This window comes from Vanellus vanellus, assembly GCF_965231255.1.
Source record: "Vanellus vanellus genome assembly, chromosome: 16".
NCBI classification, from domain to species: Eukaryota; Metazoa; Chordata; class Aves; order Charadriiformes; family Charadriidae; genus Vanellus; species Vanellus vanellus.
This window is the reverse complement of record NC_138921.1, coordinates 5,898,919-5,915,406: the sequence shown is the minus strand read 5'-3', so window position 1 is coordinate 5,915,406 and position 16,488 is coordinate 5,898,919. Positions and strand designations below refer to the sequence as shown.

The 16,488-nt window shown below is 42.2% G+C and overlaps 2 protein-coding genes across 4 annotated transcripts; one reads left to right on the top strand and one right to left on the bottom strand.

The window, feature by feature from the left end:
* Positions 1–2,902: 2,902 nt before the first annotated feature.
* On the bottom strand, positions 2,903–6,194 carry SNRPD3 (small nuclear ribonucleoprotein D3 polypeptide). 3 transcript variants are annotated; one of them, XM_082491461.1, is made up of 4 exons: positions 6,152–6,194; positions 4,915–5,064; positions 3,965–4,157; positions 2,903–3,063 (listed from the first exon to the last, which is right to left on the bottom strand). In XM_082491461.1, exons 2-4 carry the CDS (start codon positions 5,038–5,040, stop codon positions 3,002–3,004), a joined length of 381 nt encoding a protein of 126 aa, XP_082347587.1. In that variant the 5' UTR covers positions 5,041–5,064; positions 6,152–6,194; the 3' UTR covers positions 2,903–3,001. The 3 variants fall into 3 exon arrangements, with proteins under 3 accessions (XP_082347587.1, XP_082347585.1, XP_082347586.1); XM_082491459.1 differs by lacking the exon at positions 6,152–6,194 and adding an exon at positions 5,799–5,916; XM_082491460.1 differs by lacking the exon at positions 6,152–6,194 and adding an exon at positions 5,723–5,826.
* Positions 6,195–6,283: 89 nt separating this feature from the next.
* On the top strand, positions 6,284–15,920 carry GUCD1 (guanylyl cyclase domain containing 1). The gene is made up of 6 exons (XM_082491860.1): positions 6,284–6,400; positions 8,260–8,344; positions 9,806–9,971; positions 10,713–10,804; positions 12,455–12,696; positions 13,170–15,920. Exons 1-6 carry the CDS (start codon positions 6,364–6,366, stop codon positions 13,259–13,261), a joined length of 714 nt encoding a protein of 237 aa, XP_082347986.1. The 5' UTR covers positions 6,284–6,363; the 3' UTR covers positions 13,262–15,920.
* Positions 15,921–16,488: the final 568 nt, after the last annotated feature.

Here is a 16,488-nt window from a genome sequence, read left to right as displayed (position 1 = left end):
TTAGTGAAAACAATCCCTAACAAACTTGTTAACTGCCAGGCAGCTTTAATTTGCTTAAATAGCATTCAACCATTATACTTTTTAGGGTTCCCCTCAGTGTTTCAAAGCCTTTGCCATTCCAGTAGCTGTCCCTGGTCAAAATGGGTGCCATTTCTCCCTGCCTTCTACAAAAGAAGCTGGCATGTAACCTTCAGAAAAGGTTACGTGATATTTAACAGTCAGAAGGAAACAGTGAAATGCAAAGCCAATGGGCCAGATTTGCAGCCCTGCCAAAATGCTGAATCTCTTCCAAAAATACTTTTAGTCAGGTCTCCCATCTGTGGCTTACTTCCTTTTCCATGTATTAATAGTTCTTTTTGGAGGCTTTATGGAAAAAGGAAGCAGAGTTTTGAGGGCTGGGAAGTACCAGATAGTCCCAGCAAAAAAAGAAGTGGCAATCCTCACCCTTAGTTTCCTTGAGAGGTTACAGGGAGACCCAAGAGAAGCCACACTCAAAGGAGTTCTGGCAAAGTGATTTCTCTTTGCTCAAACTGTGAGTACACCTCTTGTCTGTCCTGATACTAAACAAGGTAACGGTAACTTCCTTTGTCACTCGCTGTACATTAGCCAGGATGACACCTTTTAAGCAGAACAGCTTGCCATCCTTCAATACACACTCTATCCTATACTAGTTTATATGTATGGCAATTAATTGTTGCACTAATCATTCTCGGGTTTCTATTAGGTGTTTGCTTTGGAAAGAGAAAGCAGTTGTAGCTGCCGAATCTCGCAGCAGACAGTTGCCTCAAATTATACAGAAAGCAATCATGTATCGTGCCATTCCCGTTCTGCCTGTTGACAGTATGCAACTCCACTGTACAAAAATTCCAACTTGATTAGCAACAAAATCACAAGCCTGATGTATTAAAAGCAGTAAGACCAGTTAACAGGCTGCAAATAGAAGACATCTATTTCAAATGGCCATAATATTACCTACTAGGGAAGTGGACAACTTGTGTACCACTCTATAGCAACAAGCAACACCAGTGGGTTGCAACAGAAGTATCTGTTCTTACCTACCAATCAATTTCCAGAGATCCCAGGCCTTGGCATGGGATACTACAAGCAGACAGTTCAATTCTTACCATGAACCTCATGGCACAGCAACAGGAATTTTTTTCCTTTGTGTGGTAAAAAAAGTCAGTCTCAGTGGACATCTAGTATAAAGACTCAAAATGGACTTCAGCTTCATGTTGATTTTAAGATGGTCTTTATCAACTCTTGAGAAATACAGAAGCCTTTACTTAGGCAGGGGGAGGAAACTCTGTGGAAGAAAAAAAAAAAAAAAAAAAAGAGAAAGAGAGATGTCTCCTGTCCCATAGTAAGAGCTAGAACCAAACTATTAAAGTTCCAAAAAGTACAAACAGCTGTTAACTACTAGTGATTAGAAAGGCTGTACTTTGCTTATAGACCAATTTTACATGCCCATATCTTACAAATACTTTCAGAGGGAAATGGCCTGATCAACTGTTATCAGTCACAATTCTCTTCTGAGTGACTGTGGATTGGAAAAATGACATTTCCACAAGGAAGTGTTTAATATCATTACTAAAGCCCTAAAGTGCTCATTTTAAGTTGGAAATGATGTCTTCAGGAAAGCATTACTGCTACATGAACGTGATTCACATGCCATGTTTTGAAGTAGGGCTTTGTGAAAACCGTTTTTGCTTTTGGACGGGTTCCTCAGTCTAGGCATAGTAATAAACTGAAATGTTCTTGTAATTAAGCTCAACCACATCTTAAACACATTTTAAGGAGGTTTCTAATACAAATATTTAGGATTGCTACTACCCAGAAGAACACGTAGCAGGGTTTTTCTAGTGATGCAAGACCAAATACGGCTTTATTTACAGGCAATTCAACAAATTAATACATTAGTTCAACTTTCATGTCTGCACACAAGGGAGAGTCTTCACAGCATCAGAGCAGAAAAGCAACACTAGATATTTCGTACATGTACAGACTGATAATTGATTGTATGCAAGTATCTGATTAGGTACAGAAGTGTTACATTCAACATTTCAACCCTTCAAGTCAGTAAGTCAGCCACACTATACTTTTAGCAAAATAAAGTTACATTTGGCTTCCTGCAGATCAGCTGATGATCTTTGTGACTGCATATAAGTGTTAAGATGAAAAGCTAAAGGTGATCCTAAGTTTTCTTCAAAAGATTAGCATTTGTATTAGAGTTGTATTTAATGGATACCATTTATACGACTTTCACCATACACCTGCACTACTTTTCAAATTTACAAAACATTTCAAATTTATCCTTGAAAATGCCTATTTTGTATCCTTTTTTCCCCCCCAGGTAGAGAGAAAAAAAAAAAAAAAACCACACAAAAACCCAAGTGAACTACTAAGAGAGTTAGAATAGAATTTTTCACTGCAAATATAGACTCAGACTATCAAAGCTGTGTGTTCCTAATGAAAAATTCTCCTTGCATCCAAAGAGAAAAAATAAGAAATGCAAAGAATACAAGCTCAATGTACAGCTCTGAAGATGGACCTCTATCTATTGTAGATCCATATAAAGCAAAAGAACATAGTGCTTTGCTTCTCAGAAAGCTGCCTCTGTTTGGCAGTATGTTCCATAAACGCAGCTGCTAATACGACTTTAAAACATACTATTTAAAAATTCTTCATCAAGAATACCTTCTAATTCTTTAGAGAATGAAAGACAATAGGACTAAACAAGAAAAATGAAACATGATGATCTTTAAATGTCAATGCATCACACAAATACAAAGTAGTCAAATTTAGATATGAAGTCTGCTATTTTCCAGACAAAGCTATTTTAAGTTTGAGATCAACCTACAATGTATTTGCCCAAGAGGAGTCCTGTCATACAAGAACAGACAAGTTTTTGTCAGAAACATTTATTAAGCAAAACTGATACCAACGCGCATGTAGTCAAGTTAACACCCCCTAATATAAAAAAGCATGTCGATCAACACCAAGATTATCTTCGCTTCTGGAAGATGTTGCCACGGCCCATACCACGGCCTCTTCCTCTTGCAGCCACTGAAGAAAGAAAACATCAGGGATGACATGGATTTGACATAACTGCATATTTATCTCAACAACCAACAAGCAAAACAAACACCACTCCAAGTCTCCTGCTTAGAAGTAAGGAACCGAAGCTATCCTATGAAGTTCAGAAAGTGATAACAGGAAAGAGTTTTCTGTGAGAAGAACCAGAACTAATGGTTACACAGGTTGTCACTTAGAATGGATGCAGTAGAATATTCACACACTTTGTGTTCCTTCTAATCTGACACACAAATTTGTAGCCCAAGAGACTTAAAACCCCACATTCTTCCAAGGTTTTGCAACTGAACTCATTACATTTCAGCAGATGTTACTTCCCCACATAACCTTACTGCATTTGCTAAAGTTCAGCAAGGACTCTGCAGCCCATGACTATTACTCAATCTTGTTATAATTAGGCTGTTCCCCTGAGAAAGGTATAAATGAGAGTGAACTACAGAATGGCTAATAATTACAGCTTCCCAGTAGTTTAAGTACCTTCTTGATATCTGAATTTGTTTTTCTACAAAAGCTTAACAAGAACACCTAGATTCTTCCCTAAGTATTCCAAACAGCTAGTGACCACAATCACTGGAAAACAGAAGATGAAGTTTTATATAAAGCCTCTGTTCAACAAGACTACTCCAAATAAGTAATCTAAATTATTGTAGCATCAACAGAACACATTCAGGTAACTGGGCAGTCTGAGTCTTGACTCCCACCATAAGATGAAATATATGGAAAAACAATATACAAACAAGTAATCTTTCAGCTTTTTACAGCTTACATTTCCTCAGTAATAGAGATTACAGTTTTCCAGTTTTTCTACAGCAAAATGGGGGAGAGTGTGCGGGAAAGGAGGGCAGACACAGGACTATAAACAAATCATACTCACCTTGAGCTTTGAGAATAGCTGCTTTTCCTCGCCCAGCTCCAGACCCCTGGTTTTTATTCTTCATGCTCTTTAGCATAGGAGCATTCTTCAACATATCTGGTAGAATGAGAAACCGTATCTTGCTACCTCTGATGTACACCTGTTCAAGCTGTGCCACTCGTCCATCTCTGTATGTCACCGTTATGTTGGACATCTAGAAAAAAAAAAAAAAAAAAAAAATCAGGCAGTGCTCAGATGCTTCTAATCCTGTTCTGCATTCCTACTTCTCTCGCCTGCAGAATACACAGCCAGGATTCAAGTACTAGAGCCAAAGACTTTCCAAGCATACTGCTCTCTCAACTGGAGTTGTGACACAAGGCATCCAGGACCATTTAAACATACTCCTAAGCCTGTTACTATTCAAGCAGGCCCAGGACTTTTGCATTCTCCCCAGTTTCCAAATTAGTTTTATCAGCTTTGTTAGTTTTGTTTTCTCATATTGAGTAAGTTTTAACAAAGCTGTTCTAGTCCTAACAATTAAGGAAGCATTTTGATTTCAACAATGAGCAAAGTCAATCAAAATTAAGCCCCCTTGGGATGACTAAAGTAAAACGTGTTCAAAAAAGTTTCAATTTCTTAAATCGTTTGTTTATTGTTACACTGAGTGGCTTTAAAGAATGAACTCCAGCAGAAACATTGTTCACAGAACAGAATCTTAAGAACCCTGATATAATTGACAAGAATACCCAGTCCAACTCTAAAACTGGAAAGAGTAAGGTCTGGCTTCTTTGGCGCACTTGGTAATCCTGAATCCACTTCACTACGGTAAGACAGCATACATGCAGCAATACAGTTTTCTTTATCCTAAGACTAAAAGCAATAGTCTTAATCAAGCTGCCAATAAAATAGCTATCAGCTCTTCCAGGTGTACATCAGACAGCCTCCCCTCCATCCTTCTGAAGCAGGTATACCTGACAATTCATGTTGTCTTCAGCTTCAATAAGTTTGCCTCTGTAAACTTCTCCTGTATTGGTCTCACATGTCACAATATGGCCTTCAGCCTCATGCAGGACTTTAATTGGCACTCCAATCGACATGTTTGCAGTACTGTGGCTCTATACCTGAGACAAGAAAAAACACAGGACATAATTACAAAAAAAGCTGTAGACTAGGTTTTACCTACACAATCCATGATCTTTCCCAGTGTAAAGCACTGATTTTCCCTCTTTCCCAAGCACACCATATGCTTTGACAACGCATTAGTAAAACTTCTCTATAAAGATGCCTACGGAAAGAAAAGACTTAAAAGAACGGCAAAAGTAAGCCTCTTCCAGGTCTCTTCTGACCTAGGAAATTCACTCGTAAATACCAGATAACGGACCACTCGTATAACCAGGTGCACTTCAAAGAGAAACAGCCCCAGGTGTATCCCATAACGGTACAGCCAGCCCGACCGCCGATAAGCAAAGCTGGACCTGTGGCTAGCACAGCCATCCTCGCCGACCGCACCACCAAAGCGAGAGACTCTACCACGAGGGAGGCGAGACCAGCCCAGCCCACACACCACACCGCACCGCAGCCCCGCTGAGCCCCCCGAACCGCCCTCCTTCACTTGAAGGCCCCCAACCTCAGCTCTATCCTCGGGGCAGAGGAAGGCCCCGGCCCGGCCCGGCCCACCCCCACCAGAGCCCCCAAGGCCTACGGCCACCCCCCTCGGGCCCGGACATCCCCCAAGGACCCCGCAGGCCCCAGGGGAGGCGGGGCAGCTCGGATGCTCACCCGGAGAGCGAGCAGGGCCCGGGAACACGCAGGACGCCCGAGAACCCCGGCCAAGGCCATCCCCACCGCCACTCACCACCCGCCAACCGCCTCAGCCAGGGCCCGCGCTCAGCCTCTAATGGCCTCCTCCAGCTTCCCGCCGTGCACCGCGCGCCGGAACCGGAAGGCGACGGCAGGAGGAGGGGAGAGGAGAGGCGCGGCGCGGCGCGGCGCGGCCCCTCCCTTCCCCTCCCCTCCCGCCCACCGCCGCCATCGCGCCCGGGGCCGCTGGGCCGCGCTGCCTCAGCACCACGGTTCCGCCGCAGTCTTGTCCCGCCGGCCGGGGGCAGCCCCCTCCCGCCGGCGGTGCCCTACTCCCGGGGCAGGGCTGGCTTCCCCGCCCGCCCTCGGTGCCGCCTCGCCCGCCCGCCGTATCATGCCCCTGCCCACCGACACGCCCGACCGCCGCCGCCCACACCGCGGCCGCGGCGCGGGGCAGACGCCCCGGGGCCCGGCCCCCCGCAGCCCCCGCCTCCGCCCCCGCCCCCGGGGCCGGGAGGAGCCAGCGCCGCGCCGAGGCATGCCGGGCCCCTGGGCCGCGCCGCCGCCCGGGCCGGCTCGGCGGGGCCGGCAGTGAGCGGGCGGCAGGCCCCGCCGCCGCCATGAAGAGCCCCCGGGAGGCCGGGGAACCGCCGCCAGGTCAGTGCGCCCCGTCGCGGCAGCGGGGCCGGCCCCGGCCGCCTCCCGCAGCCCTTCCCTCTGCTGCCGGGGAGCGTGGGGCGGCGGAGCGCTCCTCGGGGCGCCCCGACGGCGGCAGGGGGACGGGACCAGGCGGTACGGTCGGCCCTGGCGGAACAGGTCGGGGGCGGGAGCCCGGGGGACGGCCCCGCCCGCGGCGGGGGGCGGGTGGGTCTCACCGTCCCCCCTGGCGGCCCCTCCGCCCTCCTGGAGCCGCGAAACTGCTGGTTCCGCCAGCAACAGCAATAACGTGGAATTACCGGCTCCCGGTGTGAGCTGGGTGCGCCGGGGAGCTGCAAACCGATGTTTTCAGTGAGAGGTGTTTTCAGTGTTATTTACAGCCACAGCATATACTGGCTTATGTCTTATCTCGGGACAGCTGACAGTCATCACTTAAGAAGTCTGGGTGTGTTGGGAAACAGGATGATTGGAAGCTGAACATCCAAGAAAATTAAAGTTATTACCCTTTGAAGTCTTCACGTAGAAAACATGTACGACTTCAGTTAATCTTGGGACTTGACAGAGGCCCTGGGTATTAACAGAAAGGGGACAGAATCATAATATGCCAAGAAAAAATGACGACAAAATACTTACAGATCCTGGTTTGAGGAGAGTCTGGGAATTGGGTTTTTTTTTTTTTTTTTTTTTTTTTTTTTTAATTTAGGATACTTAAGAGCACCTTAATCTAGATTTTTAAAAAAGATTGGATATACCAAAGGGTATGCCAGTCTTCAAAGTAATGATTAAATAGCGGCACAACTATGAAAAAATATTTGGAAGGAGTCCAGAATATCCATATTGGCTTGTTCCTACAGTAGGCTATAGCTTTGTTAAAAATAATATAAGATTACAATCAACATTATAAAACATTCTTAGATAAAGAAAATTACATCAAAGCTAAGCCAGTCCATGTAATGTCAAATGCATTTTTATTCCCATCTTAAAATGTACTTGACTTTGTGTTAACAAAACTTTTCAAAGGTCTTTTCTAGATCAAAGGTAAGGAAAGCCCTTTATGATTAACTCACTTTGATTGACGTTGAAGTAGTAGTAGCAGGCACAAACAACTCTTCACATCCTTCGAGCGGTAAGGGTGTTTCTGAAACTGAAGCCACATCAACAACCCTATACAAACAAAAACTGAGGCAGAGGGATGGAGTTACTTGTATTCTGGGACTCTTTGGTAAAGATTGTTCTTTTTCCCTCTCCCTTTGTTGAGTTATCGCAGAGGTTAATACAAAAGGCCAACTGGTGCCATTTGTGAGCTTTGTTAACCTAAAATTACAGTCTCTGAGGCAAAAGACGTCTGTAGAAAAGGCTCAAATTTGTGGAGCTTGTAAGAGATCTTGCTTGTGTCTGTTTTCTCACAGTTTGGTTTAATGCCTTTTGTGGCATAGAAATACATTCAGACACAAGAGAAAGGACAAATACCTGTGCCTTACCTACTGTTATTTAGGAGGGGAATCGAGCTTCATGGTTAGGGGCTGGTGGGTATGTCACCCCACCAAAAAGAATAAAACGAAACTTCCAAGGAGAAGGGGGTGGACCATATAGCAGAGTGATCCAGGTACAGAACAATAGACGAGTACGAGATTAAACCAAATCCTTAACTGTACAGAAATATCAAACCTACATGCCCTTAAGAAAATAAAAAATACCTGCCAATCACATAAAGTAAAAAAATGTTTCTAAGTTTCCACCACTATAGTGCTGAGGACAAGCTGACTTTTAATGCTCAGGTATGGAAAAAACCTGTGTGGATCTGTATTCCTGTATGACATCTTTTGTGTTTTACTCACAACGGGGTGTTTCCACTACAGCTGACTGCATCCAGCTGAAAGTGCCAGTCATTCAGCAGCTGTACCACTGGGACTGTGGGCTGGCCTGCTCCAGGATGGTGCTTCAGTAAGTGACTGGTTTGGTTTGAACGGGTGGGAAATCCCATCCTATGGGAGAGGGGTAGCGGGAAGCAACGTCCAGGGAGGTGTGTTGAAGCAGTTGTGAGTTTAACTTAGTCTTACGAGATCATGCAGTCTCAGGTACCCTTGGAGGATTGCTGCTGCTGGGGCCTGGCACAGCTCTCTACCAGAAGCAAGGGAAAATATAAACCAAGATGAACTTAAGACCCTTTTGAATAATTGACTGTTTTGGCAGATGCAAAATATCTGATCAGCTCTAAGAACTTTGCAGGCTGGCATGCATAAGCCAAGAAAAAGTTATCCCTCTTTCCTGTTGTTATAAATCAGAACTGATAGTTAGCACAGCAATTCGCCTAATCCCTTTGTGTGTTTTCCAGTGATGGGCAGGCGTATCCCAGTCTATGAGGTTATACTGCCTCTGTCCTGCTGAGCCCCCAGTCTGTGGGATAAGTGTTTTTGTTCCAGGAGTAGTTTCAACTTCAAAACAATGCACTGTATTGCCCTTTGGGTTTTTTTTTGGTTTTGTTTTTTCTTTTTTTTGAACTAGTAGCTGTCCTGCTGAACTCCTCTTTCCTTCCACAGAGGAACATGAGCTTAGGTGCAGGAGAAATACCTATTTAGATGTCCACTTAGTAGATATGAAGAAGATTTTCATTTCTCTCCATCCCTTCTGCCAAGACGTTAGTCCGTGTGCTGGTAATTTCCCATCTTGACTACTGTAACCTCTGCCTCTTTATTCCCTTTACCTCTTTGCCACTCCAGTCTGCCCAAAACTCAGCTTCCAAGATTAATCTTCTCACCCTGCTGATCTGACCTTGTTTGCCCTGCATCCTCAATTCCAGTCCTTTTTTTTCCCCATTTACTTCCATTTGTTTTCTAACTTCCAGAACTCTCTGTAACTGCCTTTCCCCACCCCTTTGCAACCTGTCCCAAGCTTCCTCCTGACTTCATCTCCCCTTTGTTGTCTTTTGTGCCATCAGTGCCTAAGACAAGCTTCCTTTGAATATTGAGCGACTTCCTTCACAGTTCCTCCTTTTGAAATCCATCTATTGCGGAAAGCAAGTTTTAGTCTTTAACACTTCTGTGTTTGGTCTAATATGCTTGTACATTTAGAGACTGTAAGCCCTTCAGGACAGAATTCTATCCTTGCTCAGTATAGCTTGCCTATTGTACAGCACCTGTACGCTTCTAGCACTATAAAACAGTCAAGATATCCATACATTTCCAATTTTAAAAAGTCAGCAATAAATCCAGTTAAATATTCCATACTTCCTTCCCTTCCCTTATATTTGTGGCTCCTTTGTGGGTTGGTTTTTTTTGGTTATTTCTGAGCTAAGCCCATTGTTTCAGTTTTTACGTCCTGTGATGTGGAGGCTTGGGCTAAAGCACATGTTTTGCTTCTCTTAAGATCTGTGCTTCCCTTCCTCTGCCTTTCCTAATACTATAGGTACCTGAATCATTTGGACAATGATGAATTTCAGAAAGCCATCCAGGAACTCCAGTTAACAAAGAGTATCTGGACTATTGACCTGGCCTACCTAATGCGGCACTTCGGTGTTAAGCATAAATTTTGCACCCAGACGCTTGGAGTAGACAAGGGCTACAAAAATCAGGTTAGTATTCTTATCTACTGGGAGACAGCAGACAGTTTTAAAAGCCCTGTGTGTCACACTATAAAAGCTCTGCTGTGTTACTGAGTTAAGCACAGTTCCTGTAAACAAGGTTTGCATATTGCCAAAACTGGCACAAATCAGTTCCAAAGGTGAGGCTAGATATGATCCCACATATTTGATGTCTTTGATTCCATAATATGAATTGTTTAAAAAGTTTTCTCATAGTGCTTGTGAAAGGTTCCAGCCTATTTGACAGTCCAGGAGACTGAAGCCCTCTATATCTAGAGAACAGGCACAGCCCGGGCAGGAGCAGTGCTAGCTTCCACACTTTCCCCACCACCGTGCCTCAGCCCTGACCTGAAAGAACCACCTCTAGAGGTGAAAAGGGAACTCAGCCTCCATGTCCATTGAGAGCATGGCCTCTTCAGGATTGCCAAGGGGGCCAGTGAGGGCCTATACTGGTGATGGCTTTTCTAATGCAAGCTCCTACCCAGTGCGAACCAGACAGGCTTCTTTCATGTAGGCAGTTGAATAGCCACTGGATGGAAATTACAGCAATAACTGACCAGGAGTGAATATAAACTTAGGAATCCTCATCCTGTCACCAGTGAACTGAGGGAGATCTCTCTTGTCCCATAGCCAGATCTCCAATTTATGCAGGCCCTTGCTAGCAGGGATTGTAACTGGTGGATTACCTAAGGTAAACATCATTCCAGTTGATAATGTCTATTGTCTCCACAGTCGTTTTACAGGAAGCACTTTGACACAGAAGAGAATCGCGTGAATCAGCTCTTTGCACAAGCCAAAGCCTGCAAGGTGCTGGTGGAGAAGCGGTAAGCTTATTGTTTTCTTTCCTTTCTCTTTGGAGATTCTGTGGGCTCCATGCTTTTCTTGGAGTCACCAAGCTAAAACTGGTAAGAGAGACCAAAATCAAGCCCTGAGCCTTTTTTTTTTTTGTGAATTACAGAGACTTTCTACCATATCTGTCTCAAAAAAAAAAAGTGGACATCAAGAGTTAATAATGAAGTTTGAGGAAAAATAGTCACGACACAGAATAAGTGATTTGAAAATGCTGACAGGAGTTGACTACTGTTTATGTTTTGAATTTGATTATCCATTAAAATTACCCAGGAGGGAGTGCCTACAGCACTCTAATTGGCCATTGTTGGAATTAAGGAGAGTGCTACGTGGGCACACAACCCATTGTTCCCAGAGCTATGCAAACATTATAGCTCTCTGCTCCTACACAGACGCACAAAGAAAAAGCTAGAACATGAGCTTTTGCCAAGGGGAGGATGAAATAAGGAACTGCTATAAAAGAGCTGCAAGCCCAGGGGAAGGGGAAAAACTGCAGAACTGTTTCACAACCAACAGTGATATTCTACATGGGAAATAACTAAATGTCCATGTTCAACTCCAGTTGCATCCCTTTTTATAGTGAAGTTGAATTTGGATCTCTGTAGTTGAAGTGGGGTAAATGATCAGGAGTAAGAAAAGAAGAGGGTACAGGGCAGCCACAACAGCATTTGAATGTTGCAATGCAACTTTCATTTGGCAGAATCATTAAATGTCCTTTTCAACATACATGGAGTTTGTATGGCACCATCTGTTTAACTGGACCTGTGACGGGACAGACGGGACAGTCAGTCCATCTTGCCTTAGCAATCTGAAGATCGTGGCCTTGATCAAGGCAAGGACAGAGGGCATATCTACCTGTGCAGTACTGAGGCTGGGGCATCAAATAGGAGTGACACTGGAAAAAATTAAAAAGCACATGTTAGGTAGTGCACACATCTTAGACATCTGGAATGTATCCAAGGGATGAGTTTCTAATGCATATGGAATACACCACCTGGCTCAGGGAAGGACAGCTTTTAACAGATGAGATTATAGTTTATGTTTGGTTAATACTCATTCTCTGTAGGAGGTACTATAGAAATAAAGCCTTAAAAGCATCAGGTAGTCCAAAATTGCAACTGGGAGAAACATTCCTGTGTGACAGAGGCAAATTTGGGCATGTCTTAAGTTGGTTAGTGATTATACAATATCTTTAACCGCTCAGTTGATAAAGATTCAGTGCTTCAGAGATAAGCTTTTCTAAGGGCAGGAGAGAACACTTCACTTATGATTTTCCCACAACAGAAGTGTCTCAAATTACTGAATGAGTTGCTAACCCCTTTAATACTCTTGTCTGGGACTTCTGATACATTCTGAGATTACATTTATATTGCTGCAGAATCCAGAGCTGTTGCTCTGCACTTCAGTAGCAGCCATGAGATCAAAAGGCCTCGAATGACACAGGTTTTGTCAGGCTTTGTCTGCAGCAAGTTCTGCAGGGTTTAACAGCAAGAAAACTGTACCTGATATAAAAATAACCGTGCAAGCTGCATGTCATAAGTACTGTCCATCATCACACACTTCATTGTATACCAGTCTCTTTCCTAAACTTGTTAATAAGCATATCTGATTTTTTTTTTCTGCAGCACAGTAACTGTTCAAGACATCCAAAACCACCTGTCCCAAGGTCACATAGCCATCGTCCTAGTGAATGCAGTCCTGCTACTGTGTGATCTTTGCTCAAGTCCTGTCAAATACTGCTGCTTCCTCCCCATTGGTCAGAAGTGCTTCTGCAGGAATCCTGACTACCAGGGCCATTTCATTGTGTTATGTGGCTACAACAAAGCCTCAGGGAGTATTTACTACAACAACCCTGCCTATGCTGACCGTGAGTAGCCTGTTCCTTTTGGGTGGATTCTCAGCCACCACATTACTAATGTGTCTGTAATACAGAGCCACAGCTGGTCTTCCCCTAACAGCATGCATGTATTTCAAGCATCACTAACCAATTTGTCAGAAGGGTTTTGCCCCATTAATTAAATTAGTGCTGTATTTTGTGCTGTGATTTACTTAACACATTAAGATACACATTGTAGCAAACTTGTTTGGCTTTCAGATGGGTTAGTGAGGGTTGCTGAACTGTTGTTCAGAATGTAACAGGATGGCCAATTTAGTACCTATTTACAGCACTACTTGAGTGAGCACTGTCTTTGAGGTGGAAAGATCTGAGTAAAGCTGTAACATAAGCTGACAGGTCTGGTCTGTATACTAGTTACTTTTCTTTGTAGAGGCTGCTAGACTCGAGCCTTTCGCAGGCAAATTCTCCTGACGTTTTTGTTACATTTTGTTCCTCCTTAACAGGAACATGCTGCACCAGCATCAGTAACTTTGAGGAAGCCAGGACAAGTTACGGCACTGATGAAGATATTCTGTTCATCTACACAGACAGCTGACATCCACACCTGATACTTCTGGTCCCTTCCTGTGCAGCCTGCATGGCAGCTGGCTGCTTGTCTCAGGACTCCTGCTGCAGAGACCTTCCTCCTGAATTGCAGTGGGATCTTAAACAAGGGAGGCTTTATAGACATTGATAGGACTATATTGCAATGCTGTCTTTACCTTTTTTTTCCTGATGATGTATCTGATTTTGCGATGTATGTCTCAGTTTTTTTGTTGGTTTTTTTCCTCTCTCTTTTTCAACATTGCACATTGGACAGCAGTTTTAAAATACAGGCCCATAGCCTGTTCACTTTGAGCTTATTTTCAAATTAAACACATAAGAAAAAAAACACCAAATTTATGAACTTTAACACTTGGTAATACATGCCTAGGTTCAGGTAAACAAAACCAGGAAAAAAAAAATAGAAAATACCTGTTTCTCTCTCTCTGTCAAAGCATCAAAGGCTTCTTCATCCTAAATCTAGGGATTTGAGGTTCAGCAGGGTATTACGGAAGGAAAAAAATATTAACTTAAACCACTTTTAAATAATAAAAAAATGCCTTGCTGGCTCATCAGTATTGTCTGCACTGTAGGAATCAAACACATTTACTTGAGGAAACTTCCCATGTACCAAATTCACCTTACACAGATTTAGCATTTATACCCCTGCATTAAATTTTGAATCGTTCTTGGTATTGTTCCCTTGTACTACAAACTCAATCTCTTTTGGCTAAATCTCTAGGACGACTGCTCAAAGATCTGTATTGCCCCAAAAGTTTAAGTGAAGTTTTGTTTGTATCTAGAAGTCTTTATTGCTTTTTGGAAAAGCCTCTGAACATTATTCCACCCACAGGCAGAATTTTCTGTTTCTGCAGAATCCATTCTAAATATAAACTTATTGAGTAAATACAGAAAACTGTCATCCACACTAATAGTAAATATTTTGTCTATAAATTGTAAATATCTGACAGCATATACTTGATTGTAACTAAAAATGCTGAATCATAATTTGAGCCAAATTTTGCTATTGGTATTAGTTCAGTGACCTTCTAAGAAAAGATGGAATACAAACGTCTCTTTGCTACAAGGAACTCAGATTTTCCAGCTCTTATAATACAGCTGTATTTGGATGAAGTTGGAGTTAGTGTATTCAGACATTATCAAGGAAAATTGTTGGCAGCCCATTCATAATCCTTTCATGGGTCTAATTACTTTGCTGAGGAGCACTGTAAAGTGTAAGAATCAGACTCATCCATCAGAATTTCCTATAAGTCTTGATCTCCAGTTCTGTCTATGTTGAAGTGGGTAGAAAAATCAATACTAATGTGAAGCTCGCAAAATTTTATTTTACATTTAAGACAGAAATCCCACACCTTTGGCATGGTTTTAGGAAAATAACTGTTCAAGTTCTGGAACTGCATGGAATAACAGTAAAAGGACATTATTATTTAGTGGTGGAAATAATAAATAGGAATCTACTTTCAGCATGGTAACAAATTTTTCTAAGAGAAAATATTTTATTAGTTGTTGACTTACTGAAAAGTATCTGGAAAGTGTTCAGTAAGTATGCTTAGTAGAATCAAGAGTGCTCCTTTGTACAAAGGCTAAAAATAGTAATAGACATTTAAAAAATATTAGCCTTTAAAAAGTTCCAAACAAAAAGTCTGTGACAAGAAATTTTCAGTGTATCAAATTTCGCTTATCATTGGTGAAGCTGGAATACATTCTGGCACTTACACTTACAAAATGAGTAAAAATTAGGATGTGATTTGTCAGCAGTAGAATCAGTACATTAGCGCCACCAGCACAATCCCAGAAAAAAGGTACAAAAGCTATTACAGAAAACACCTTCCCACTCCTCCAAAGTAAGTCACCAGAAGGCTACTGATCTGGGAATTTTTATGTCCAAGTCCAAATTAATGATAGCTAATACAATCTTTCTGACTCAAACTATGTTACTAATTAACAGGTATATAAATTACAGGTTGATAGAGTACCTTAACACGCGCATTTTCAGGTAGGTAGGTCATTCAATACCATTAAACTGCCACAGGGTTAATTTTAGAGCAGGCTTGGTTTGCTAAATAAAAACAATTCTTACAAAAGGCTTGTAATTGACATTCAGTTATCCAAATGCAAATCGTGAGCTTATACATAAAGCAAGAACTTAAGGGCATGCTTAAGTGTTCTCAGGTGCACAGATAGGTGTAACAATATTGACTGTTAAATGTTTGGTACCCAGGGTTAAAATACTTCAACAAAACCGAAAGATGACGAAACAAAGCTGTTTGAGCTAATACAGACACAAAAGGAGAGTTCCACCATGGTATCAGGATCTCTTATAGCCGCCAAATGGAAGATAGCTATGAGAGATGAAAAACACAAGGAAGAACCAAAAGCCAACTGAAAAGACTGAGTATTTATATGACACAACTTCAGATTAAAAAGAAGCTCACTGTGCAAGCATTCAGAACATCTGCATTTTCTGAAACTGTGTTTCCCATTACAAGATTGTCTATCAAAATACTCATTCTGAAAATGTTTTGTCACTTTGTTTCCTTCATGATGTCAATAGCAAAGGAAGGGGTATTTTACATGCAGGGATTTTATACATAAATATATTTTTATTTGTAATTAAGCCATTCTCAATAAAGGTTTAAAGTCACAGATAACCCTGTAAAATAATGTTGCAAGTGCATTTATTAACTACCTTATTATGAAAAATGCTGGAATTTAGAGGTGTTATATAGTGTTGTATATCAGTGTTATATACTTGTAGTATATGTGTTATATACTTAACTGGAAATTTTAATTTGGAAAAAAAGATTTAAGAGTTCAACTATTTATTTCAGCTATAAATTCATAGTTAATAGGCTGTAAATTATATTCATTCTGCACTTCCTGAACACCTACTACATCACCTGAATCATACAAAACAAAATTTCAATATACACCAGTAGCTGTGAATAGCAAATGTAGCGTTATTATGTATGTTCTACAGCTGGTTTATGTACTCTGCAACCACTGAGTATCCCACTGGAGTGCAGCTCCAGGGAAGTAGTTTTCGTTATCCATCCTGATCCCTAATAGCATCTCTGTGGCTTTCTGTTCACAATGAGAAGTATGCAACTGCATCAGCCTTGCCTATGCTTTAGCTAGTGTTTCTATTTTTGCCTCACAACACAGCACTGAGCTTCTGAAGATATTAAAAGCATCTGCCTGCAGCACTACTTGTGCACC